We start from the raw sequence: 12,337 nt of genomic DNA, 5'->3' as shown, positions 1-12,337 counted from the left end.
AATGTGATCCTTTTTTTTTTGATATTGCCCTTTAGTATACTGTATATGGTCTTCTGTATTCAAGTTATCTTTGTTCCCGTATTTGGTATAATCAGGAGTTCTTTATAATTCATTTACTGGAAGACCGAGTAAATGATAGTATATGAATTGCAACTTTTGGCCATAAAAGTTTTCTTTATAAAATTTAGCGAGTTCACATGAGTGAACAGTAAGGAGAGAGGGTGCTATGAATGGGGATTAGCAAAGGGGCCTAGCTGTCGACGGTAGAGTAGACGAAAGGGCAAGGAATCTTGACTCTTTCCTTGTCCACGATAGCAATTGGTTAAAGATGCCAAGAAAAGAGGCATTGTCTTTGTGTACAATGCTTCTATTGTAAGCATTGGGTTATTTCTCCTGTCTTGTAATATCATTAACATGTTAGCATAAGATATTTGGGATATATGAAGCCTGTGTACTAGTAGCAGTTTCAAGCCCCAGGAATAAAGAATTTCTTTACAATAGGTTTGGGTTACCGATAAAGTTGATGCCATGTGACCTCACAGATTCGAGCCGTGAAAACAACCTCTTACAAAAATGTAGTAACTAAGGTCGGGTCCTTCCCTAGACCCGCACATAGCGTCTGACTTTTTTGTATAAACTATAAAGTGCTTTATCTTATTTAGTAAATTTACTTGGTACTAATTTGAATTAGTCGGACCACACAGTTATTTATATTGGATGCCTAAAGAAAAAAGCATGATAGTCCATTGACATCTTTTAAGTTGTAAAAGAAAATATTAAAAAGCTATTAACTTTTGCTCTAACTAAAGTTGGGTGAAAAGATTCAAACTTTAGCCTTTATTTGGATCATTATGCTTTGAGATGCTCAAGGATTGACTCAATGATCAAACATTTATCAGTAAGCCTTTCCAGCCTTTGGAGCTGTGTGTACAAGTGATCAAAGAAGATAAAAAAAGGAAATTATAAAATGCTTAAAGAAGTAGATTATAGGACCTGTCCAAGTTACACTAGGATAGGAGTAGAAATTTTGTAGAAAGTCTGATGGTACTATTTTACCTAGAAAACTTACACTGATGTGTTCGAACTTCTATGGGTAAATAATGCTAAGGCAATAGCATTGTGAACTACTTGCAGCTTACCAACGACTTAGCTAGCGTTGACGTAAATTTAATTGAAATTGGAAAAAAGAGTTTTTGAAGTTGTGTTAGAAAACTAATACTTTGAAAGTTGAAGTTCTGTTTGGACGTTCACTTTATTTGAAGAAAAATTTGAAATTTTGTGAGTGGAAAGAAAAATTTCACACAAAAGCCGGCTCTTTTGGGAACTTGAAAATTTTTGAATTTTTTTCTTCCCAAAACATAATGATATTTCATAAACACAATGTTTTCATCATTTTTCTGATAAAAACATAGTCAAAATCTATGATTTAATGGGAACATAAAAACCCTTCACAACTCCTAGATTCTGAGTTGGTGCTTTCTATCCTTTTCTTTACTATTTCCTGCATGATCTACATTTACTAAAGTTTAGTGCTTGTTTCTCCTTTGTTCCCCAGTATGTCCCTTGAAGGTCAACCAGTCATCACTAGTGATTGAGAAAAATAGTACTACCTTTGCCTCAATTTATATGACGTACTCTGACTAAACACGTATAGATTTTTTCAAAAGAGAAGATTTTGAAGGTGTAATATTTGAGTGATTATAAGATTTTTAAAACTTGTAATCTTAGACTTGTCGTAACATATATGTGAATGTAAAAATTTGTCATTAAAAGTAATTGTTTCATAATTTAGAAATATACCATTCATTTTGAAATGGACTAAAAAAGAAATAGTATATGAAATAGGAGAGTATCAATTTCAAAAATGATTTAGGGATGAAAAGTCTTGCACAATAATTGCAATTTGCTGGTAAGAAGAAGCCAGATATTGAATTCTAAGAATGAATTGCAATCCAGTCAAATATGTAGGAGTAATTATAGATTACAGGTATTGATGACCTAAAGGGCAAACAGTCTCAGCCACAGGAATTATTTAATAAAAAGTGGTGTTCCAAGGAAAAAAATATAGGGTCCACCAAAATGAAGACTAAAACCTAAAAGAGAGAAAATCATTATTCAGTTGGGCATCCAAAGTCAAGACCACTTTTAATGCTCACTTTGAATTGCTCTCTTCTTTATCCAAGAGTCTCTTTTTTTTTATGGTAAAAAAAGTGTAGGTTACTCACTGAATATAGACATGAGAAAGTGGGGGTGGTACTTGTCTCTTTTTTGGTTCCCACCTGCGTACGATTCCTATATTGGGGAATCCGATTAAATCTGGATTCAAGTCGGAAAGTTCCACGTTGGGGGTAAAGCGCTCTATAACAAAAACGACTCCATATCCAAGGATTCGAACCCGAGATCCCTGGTTAAGGATGAAGGGGAACTTACCACTCCAGCACACTCTGATTGGCGGGACTTGTCATTACGAGAGGAAAGGTGAAGTAAAGGGGGGGAAAAAGCAGGGAAATGAGCTGAAAGTAGGGAGAAAGCGAAGCCAGAAGGCAGAAACTATGGGTTTTTTTCTTTGAGGTGGGGAAGGGTTTGTTTCCACTGATTGTTTTTCGTTTGTTTTCTGTTTTGTTTGCTTGTTTCTTGGTCTATGTGGGTATGATTTAGTATCCTAAGTTGGTGAGTCATTGAATGGAGACTTGAGAGTTACATGTGCACTGTTTTTGTCACCCTTTGGTTTTGCCAATCATTTTTGATGAGTTTGTTTTGTTGGTAAGAGATTCCAATTTTCAACTATTTACATTTAATCCGTCATTGTTGACTATTCATGTTATTAGTTTAATTTTCTTGAATAAAAATGAAAATATAAAAGAAAAGCAAAAATCGTAGCATGACATTTTTGACTTAAGAAAGACATGGTGATGGTAGACCCTGTCAATTGTCGCTATATTCAGTTGGGTTGACGCAATTAATCTTCACGTTTCTGAACCTTACAAGAAGTTGGCTCCATCTCTAGTACGGCGTGGATATTTTGCTATGTCTAGTTTCTTGTGTTTGATTAACTTTGAAATTTTGTGCAAATATCTTTAAAATTTAATGCAAATATTTTCAGTGATGACTTTATCGTGTGTTATGTTACATACGTGTGGCAAATTGGTTAAGGAAGGGAAGGGAAGGTAATGTGGAAAATTCATATAGCTAGGTGATTCTTCTCATTTGTTTATGTTTTTTGGTAGAAAAATTACTCTCTAGCTGCATTAGATGAAGATCTAATATACTCAATAGATTAGTCGAGGTATCTTTGGGTGATATCAAGAGAATTTTTCACAAAGCACCATTTTTTAGTCCTAATTATCAATTAATAGAAACCCTTTGCTATATTACGTCCTATAGATATCTTTTATGCAATTATATAATGTATTTAATGTATTTAAGGTAGTGTATTTAATAATACAACAAAAATTAGCGGCGTACAAAAAGGAAATCCAGCTATTTCTGAAATGTATTTACCTGTATTCAAACGTATGCAGCGCTAAATACGTAACGTATCTGCGCAATATTTGGGTCGATGAAGATGTTAAAAACGGAAGGAAATCAAATCAATTCTGATTTCCCTAATTTTACTCAACAAACTTAAAAGTTATCCCATCAATCTGTATTCTTCTCAAAGTCAAAAATACAGAAACGTTAAAGAAGCGAAGAAACAGAGCAACTTGCTTCTATATTGTGCGATTTTCTTCTCCTCCTTATCGATTGCGACAAATTATATACAGAAGAAGGTATAACTCTTCTATATATATGGCAAGCTTGACAGTTTTGTTGCGTCATTCTGGAAAGTGGAACGATGAGGGCAATTATATCGACTTTTCAATTGAGGGAATACTGATTAAGGAGTATGCTTCCTTTAATGATTTAGTTTGTTCAATTTCTAATCAACTGGGTATAGATTTGAGCACAAATACCATTAAAATACAATACAATGTTGAAGGCAATCGCACGCCAATGAAAATACACAATGATATGGGTTACAGAGTGTATGTAAAATTGAAAAAAGAGAACAGAGAATTATGATATGGAAATACACAATGATATGGTTTAAATCAAGGCGACATTGTGCAGATAGACGAAGCAGTTCAAATGTACGATTCCGATACAGATTATACACTAGCTATAGAACTTGCCAATTCAGGAGAAGCGATTGGAGTGTTCGAACTCCACATGGATTTGATAATTTCAAAAACTAATAAAAAGGAGGTTATGACTGGACAAGTGTATAAGGATAAGGCTACATTGAAAGAGGTGATGAATAATTATGCTATAGCTCAAAGGTTTCAATTTCGTGTTGATCGGTCTAATGCTGTCAGGTTTGATGTTTGTTTAACTTTGTTGTATTTAATTGTAGTTGTGTGTTTCCTCCAGATGATGAACACCTTTGAAAATTTATATTTGTTTAGTGTGCTTAATAATATGTATTCAGGTGTATTTTACTATTGAAAAAATACAACAGTGGCTATGATTATTTTCATATTATGTCTATAATGTTACTAAGTGTTTGATTATTCATACGAATGTATTTAGTTGTATTTATTGTATTTAATCACATCGAACAATATTGTAATTCGTTAGTATACAAAATTACATATACACAGATATCAATTTGGTACTTAATGAATAGGAAGTATATATGTCAGATTCGTTAAGTTGTCTGATGTATGAACTTTTCTGTCCAGCTATGCATTAATATGTATTTCAGAAGATTGTGATTGGAGGTTTAAGGCTTCAAGCATTAACAAATCGGAATTATTCAAGGTGAGAGAATTCAATGACAACCATACATGTCCGCTGAAGGATAAAGTGTACGAGCAGCGGCAAGCTAGTAGCAGCCTTATAAGTGGTATTATAAGGACAAAGCTTACAAACCATAAGAGGAAATACACTCCGAGGGACATTATTGATGACGTGAAATCAGATCTAGGTGTTGATGTTAGCTATATGTTGGCGTGGAGGGCTAAAGAAAAGGCAATGAATTTTCTTAGAGGTGAACCGGCTGATTCATACAAAAAATTACCAGGATACTTATATACAATGGATAAGACATATCCAGGTTCTCACATAAGAATGGAAAAATCGTCAAAGAATGAATTCATGTACGTGTATATATCATTGTATGCATTTATAAGGGGGTTTGATCATTGTAGATCAATTGTTGTAGTGGACGGAAGTCATCTAAAATCCTACTACACCGGGACATTCGTTTCTGCAAGCACGTTGGATGGGGCAGGTGAGTACCTCAATAATAATACAATTTTTTAATATTTAAAGCATTGGAAAACATGTATTTAAAAACAATTATATTCAATTGTATTAAACAGGTCATATATTGCCACTAGCATACGGTGTTATTGATTCAGAGAACGATGCTGCTTGGACGTGGTTCTTTGAGCAATTCAAGATAGCGTACGGTGTAAGGGAAAACATGTGCATTGTTTCGGATAGAAATGAGAGCATCATTAAATTTGTATCGAGAGTATATCCGGATTTACCGCATTGTGCTTGCATATGGCATCTATGGAATAACGTATACAAGAAATTCAAAAAGAGTCATGCCAAGTTGAGTGAGATATACTTCTCGATGGAAAAAGCATACACACAAACTGAATTTGATAGTCTGATGGAGAAGGTTGAGAAGGTAGATATTAGGGTGAAAGAATACTTAGAGTTAGCTGGTTACGAAAAGTGGGCTAGGTTGTATGCACCTGTTAACAGGGGATGGACAATGACGTCAAATATAGCTGAGTCAATCAATGCAGCACTAGTTTCAGCAAGAGAATTGCCAATATATGACTTCCTCGAAGAAGTTAGGAAGATGTTTGGTCGTTGGAATTGTAGTAACCGTAAAGAAGCTACTCAGACATACAAGACGCTTGGGAGAAAATACCAGGAAATGCTGGAGGTGAATGAGACCATGTGTACCCGTATAACTGTAAGTTAATTTTTTATGGCATTGTTGTATACAACTGAATACATTTTTTTAGGCAGAACTACTGGTATGCATTTTTATGAATATTTGCTTGAACTAGTAAATAATATAGATGAATACAGGTAAATACATGTTATTATTAAGACTGTATGCATGTGATAATGATTACAATGGAATTCAGGTGATTGATACAGTTTAAATTGATTGGAAATACCTGAAAACATCTGCTAAAAAAAGGTTGAATACAAATGCAGACTGTAGAGTAATACAGTTGAATGCAGTTGCATACAGTTGCTGGAATCAGCTGAATTTAACTGAAATTGAATGAAGTTGCAATTTTTGAAGTTGATAGTAACCATTTAACTCAGTAGTATATATTTGTTAATTCATGTAAATGTGTTCAAAACGTATATTTCTGTTTTTAAATGTAGGTGGTACCCTCAACTGAATACTTACATACTGTTAACGATGGTGGGAGGAATTACACAGTCTGTCTGCTCGAGAGAAAATGTGTTTGTGGGAGATTCCAAATTGATGAATTGCCATGCCCACATGCCTGGGCTGTATTGAAGAGCAAGTTTTTAATGCCTGAAGAATATTGCTCTAGCTATTACAAGCCAAGTACAATTGTAATGACATACGATGTGCCAGTGTACCCGCTACCGGACAAAAATGACTGGAATATACCAGAGCATGTTGCAGAGGAGGTTGTACTACCACCCAAATGGAAAAGACCTCCTGGAAGGCCAAAGAAGAAGCGCGACAAAAATTTAAGTGAATTGCTGTTGCCGAAAAATCAACATTCATGTAGCATATGTGGGCAGGGAGGACATAACAAGCGAACTTGTAGGAATGCTCCACGTAATAAATAGTTGTATTCTGACATGTATTGGTGACTCGACATTATCAGCTATAATGAATTCTTTTTTCGAAGTAATATATTGTGGAATGACTTTCGTTAATATTTTATGAATTTATTTAGTTGAAGTATTTTTATATATATAAATATATATGATTTGGCTGTGAGAGTATCTTAGTATAGTTGAATACAACTATATCAATTCCTTAATATAGGTGAATACAACATGTAGAATAAAGTTGAATATAGGTTAATAACACAGTTTAATTCAACTGACTTTCGTGGAATACACTGTAATACAGTTGAATACAGATCTGGACATCTGGTTGAAACAGTTGAATTTAACTGACATTGGATGAATATAGGTAATTCAATTGTTTAATACATTTGAATACAACATGTTCAATAATGTTGACTATAGGTTAATACTACAGTTCAATTAAATTGACTATAGCTGAATACATATGAAATCAGAGAAAAATACAGCTGAATACAGTTGAATAATACAACTAAATACAAGTTAATCAATATAACTTGTATTGTTTCTAGTCAATTCAAAGTTACATCTGAATGGATGCAACTGAATATACTTGCATACCAACTGTAGACAACTGATAAATACACTTTAATACAACTGAATTGAACTGAATAATATAGATTAATACAATAAGCTAAACAGAATAATACAACTAAATACAACTGCTTAATACTGCAAGATAAAACTGATCTTATGCAGCTGAATACAATTCAAAAATTAGCATTAACAAAAATCATTCAGCATACATAAAGTTTCAGAAATTTTAACTAACATGTGCGTTAGCTAAAACCTGTTCAAGCAAACTTAACCAAATTTCAGCATGTAAGTAAATAGCATCTACGACCAAAACCACTACAATCAGTATCATTGTTCAAGCTAAACTCAAAAAAAAACCCTAAAGCTATTCTAAAACTATTTGCATCTTTGCCTCCGACTCAGAGATTTGCCTTTCAATCTTTGAAGGTGCTTCACTCTCGCTTATTGCATCAGCATCTATCTTGCGCATAGCATAGTCCCATAACAGAGCACCATATCTTTGACGGAGAAGAATGGCATCAAATGGTATTTTTTGTGTAATCTCTCCAATAGTGCTCAGAAACTCCGCGAAGGCTGCAACATGCACTCCACAATCCCTAAACAATAATTGATTGAAACAGAATATAAATTAATTAATCCATATACTGTGTATAAAACATATAAGAATGATGATTGGATACTTACATGCTGCCCGCTTTCTGTTGAGGCAGATTTGGAACGAAGATAACTTCAAAAGGTTCGTTATGATCCTTGTTTGTGTATGCGGGATAAGCATACCAGTGAATGCCTTGACTATCTCTATAAAAGCCACTAATTGACAGATACAGAGGTAATAGCTTAGCTAGCTTTACAATCTCAGAGACTACGTATGCATCATGACCGGAAGACGTGTACGAGTCGTACACTTTGATACATCTATATTTGAAAGTAACAACAACCAATACCCAATGAAGTTTTTCCTTCAAGTTCACTGGTATCAAGACATTATCCACTGTATGCCAGGGTACATTAGCATGTAATCTGTAGCCCCTAATATACTCACATACAACGTCTTCTTGTTTTGCTACATTAGCATTACTATCTGTATCTTCATACCTGTCATATATTTCATCTATTCTTGTCTTGAATATACAATCAACAGTAGTAAACGTGAAGTCCCTATGCTGATTGTACTTGCCCATCTTTCGCAAATAGTAGAATATGACATCCATATGCTATAAACAAAAGAGGTTGGTAGATAGTGTGAGTTTATTTGCTTGAACTAAGAAATAATATATAAGAATACCTCAATACAGATGCTAAAAAAAGTTGAATACAACAGAATACAGAAAATAGAGGAATACACTGTAATACAGGTGAATACAACTGTATTCAGCTTATGGGCTACAGTTGAATTCAACTGATATTGAATGAATACAACTAATTCAATTCCTTAATATAGGTGAATACAACATGTAAAATAGAGTTGAATATAGGTTAAAAACACAGTTCAATTCAACTGACTTTGGTGGAATACACTATAATACAGTTGAATAAAGATCTGGACAGCTGGTTGAAACATTTGAATTTAACTGAGAATACCTCAATACAGATGCTAAAAAAAAGTTGAATACAACTGAATACAGAAAATAGAGGAATACACTGTAATACAGGTGAATACAATTGTATTCAGCTTATGGACTACAGTTGAATTCAACTGACATTGAATGAATACAACTAATTCAATTCCTTAATATAGGTGAATACAACATGTAGAATAGAGTTGAATATAGGTTAATAACACAGTTCAATTCAACTGACTTTGGTGGAATACACTGTAATACAGTTGAATACAGATCTAGACATCTGGTTGAAACAGTTGAATTTAACTGCCATTGGATGAATACATGTAATTCAATTGATAAATACGGTTGTATACAATAGTATCAATAAATTTAATTATACGTTAATAATACAGTTCAATTCAATTGACTATAGCTAAATACATAGGAAATAAGAGAAAAATACAGCTAAATACAAGTTAATAAAACAACATGTTATTATTTAAAGATAAGATTATCATTTTTGGGAAAGACTCACATTGTCATCCCATAACTTCCCGTAAATGGATAGAAGGTAAAACCAATTTTTGGAATCAACTCCAAAATCCAATGGAATGTGAAGTATAGACTTGTTTTTCTTGTAATGGTCGTCGAGATTACCTCTACAAGTATGATATAAAACTCATTATGTACATACCATAAAAAAATGAAAACATAATACAATGAACGGGGGAAAACTCACTTCTGATCATGTCTTGCTAGAAGACCTTCACGAACCCACTTGTCATATTCTTGAATGAGTAACATAGGATGTGGACCCATTATTGGATCTTCCTCAAATGGGTGTCTTTTTTCAAAGATGGGTGTCAACTTTACAGAGGAACATGCTGTAAATAGAACATGCTGTAAATAATCACAATGAATGCTGATTATTACGTTTGTAAAATCACTTACCTCCTGAGTCGAAGTTAGACTGATAAGGCGAAGAGTTCCATCTACTTGGTCGCCTATTTCGTTGAGGTTTCACTGGTGTGGCTTCATCTTTTTTTGCACTTGCGTGAACAACTATTCTAGTTTCTGGAATTTGACTGGGTAGAAACTTGTCATCCAGTTCAAATTGAGAAACATAGAATTCTTTAGATACATCCTCTTGGTTTGTGGTAGATGGTATGATGGACGGTACCTCTGAAATAGTTTTCTGGTAGATGTATGTATCATTGTTAGCATGGTAACTTAATGTTAGAAAAAAGATTAAATACATATATGTAGCTAGTATACATTACAGAAAATGCAGATTAACCAAGCAGAATACATGTAAATACAGTTGAAATAAAAATAAATACGGCAGTTTAAAGTGATATTACAGATTAAGTGTAACACAGTTATGAATACATTTAAAAAAATATGCTCAATATGTTAAGATTTAAAAGTCAGAATACATATATATAGAGCTGAATAACAGTTAAATACATCAGTAAAATGGCTAGATTAAAACATATATGAATACATCTAAATACATATGCTGAATATGATAACTGCTTTTATACCTCATTATTATCTCCGACATCTGTGTCAATGCCACCATCATGTCTCACTATGGGTTCAGTTTGCTGATTTTGTTGAAGTTGGTCTGAAAGCATCTTGAAGTTATCATTGATCAATGTCCTTAGAGACTTGAACTCTCCAACAACCTTAACAGTAAAAAATAGTTGGAAAAATACTAAAACACATAGCTATCAAACTTTATTGATTAATCGGTGGGTAATACTCACGTATTCTTTGAATGATTTTAGGTCTTTCCTCAAAGAAGATGGGTCCTCATTTTGGCCTTCTGGGAGCTGATGGTCATGCACAACTTTATGTCCAATGTCAGAAAGACAAACATGAGGGACTTTGGGCTGATATTCTGGTTCTTTTGTAGGAATCTTGGGTTGTTCCTTGACCTTCTTATGTGGCGGTGATGAAGATGGACCAACACTTTCAACATGTTTCTTCTTAGATTGAAGATTGGGTGTAGGAGAAAAGTCATCTGTATCCTGTCCCGATTTGTCTGAATGCGTAGGAGTAGGTATTTTCTCAATATCGGCGCACACTTGAGGAATCTGAAAAACAGCAAGCTCTATATCTAGAGGAGTGATGTCCTTGAACACAATCTGTGAACAAAAATAAGTTATGACTTACAAAAAACATATTAATGCATAACTGTATAATGCTATATTCAGGTGTATTTAACTCTGTTGTATTCTGAATGTATTAAAATGTATTAATATGTATGCAAGTATTCATGTATATAAGCTTATGAATCCAATGAATACAACAGTAGGCTTCCCCTCTAACTGAATGCAAATGTATGCAAATTATATATGTATTTATGTTCAATTATCTTCAGAATATTGATAACATTTGTATATTACCGTGTTTCCGGTGTCTTTGAACATGCCGTTCATCAGATAAGAAAATGTTGGCTGATTTCCGGTGGTTCTCCAATTGAGTATTCTGGGGACCACGTCGCAGACTCGGACTGCAATTTTGGAATCAACAGAAGAACAACACTCATAAAACCACACCTGCATAGCTAGGGGCATCCCAGCTATCTTGTAATACTTCTTCAAAGCATCCATCTTCTTGCTAATCGAGTTTATCAATAGCTCAAATGCTTTAATACCCCAATGATATTCAGAATAGCGCTCACTCTCTACTAAGTCAAAATCTAGCCTCGGTATAGTTGCACTATTCTTCTCAGATGAAAATATAAAGGCGTGGATGAAATACAACAAAGATACCTTCAAAGCATCCTCATCATTGTCGGGGCCCCATTCCTTGTCATTGAAGCATTGTCTCAAGTGTTTCTTCTTTACAATATTAGCACTTCCAAAATAAGTCGCAATAAGCCGGTTAGGAGGAGTTTCACTAAACTCAAAATCTTCATCTTTACCTACACATTTGAGGCCAGTCACAAGCGCAAACTCCCTTAATGTGAAATGTAATTCAGTACCATTGACGTATACTGCAAATACATTGTTTGGAGTGCCGTTTAACTGTCGAGCCATGAAGCATCTGAAGAGTTGATGTTGAACATCAAATCGCTTCATTTGAAGAAATGAGCCAAAACATGTATTGCCGAATTGTTGGAACTGATCGGGAGTAAGCTTATCTTTTAGCTGGGATACTATATCAGTGTTAGTGTAACTACTAATATGGGGTGCTAATTTTGGCTGGTGTTTCACAAACAAATCAATTCCCTGCAATGAACATTGAAAGATACATGTTAATTAGCATACTATATCAGTGTTAGTGTAACTACTAATATGGGGTGCTAACTTTGCAAAAATACATATTAAGATTTTTTGGAATACATGTAAGACATGATACAGTGACAAAGCCAAATGCAT

General features: G+C 34.0%; 2 protein-coding genes across 2 annotated transcripts; one reads left to right on the top strand and one right to left on the bottom strand.

Moving 5' to 3' along the window:
* The first annotated feature begins 3,789 nt into the window (after nt 1–3,789).
* On the top strand, nt 3,790–6,910 carry LOC142178359 (uncharacterized). The gene is made up of 5 exons (XM_075247696.1): nt 3,790–3,931; nt 4,097–4,355; nt 4,722–5,272; nt 5,364–5,974; nt 6,403–6,910. Exons 1-5 carry the CDS (start codon nt 3,790–3,792, stop codon nt 6,841–6,843), a joined length of 2,004 nt encoding a protein of 667 aa, XP_075103797.1. The 3' UTR covers nt 6,844–6,910.
* An 858-nt stretch (nt 6,911–7,768) lies between these two features.
* On the bottom strand, nt 7,769–12,337 carry LOC142178354 (uncharacterized). Its single transcript, XM_075247692.1, has 9 exons — nt 12,302–12,337; nt 11,360–12,187; nt 10,718–11,098; nt 10,493–10,636; nt 9,900–10,143; nt 9,688–9,832; nt 9,484–9,607; nt 8,089–8,618; nt 7,769–8,000 (listed from the first exon to the last, which is right to left on the bottom strand). The coding sequence occupies exons 1-9, from the start codon at nt 12,335–12,337 to the stop codon at nt 7,769–7,771; spliced, it is 2,664 nt and encodes an 887-aa protein (XP_075103793.1).

Source organism: Nicotiana tabacum, chromosome 3 (genome assembly GCF_000715075.1).
Source record: "Nicotiana tabacum cultivar K326 chromosome 3, ASM71507v2, whole genome shotgun sequence".
Classification (NCBI taxonomy): domain Eukaryota; kingdom Viridiplantae; phylum Streptophyta; class Magnoliopsida; order Solanales; family Solanaceae; genus Nicotiana; species Nicotiana tabacum.
This window is presented reverse-complemented; position numbering and strand designations above follow the sequence as displayed.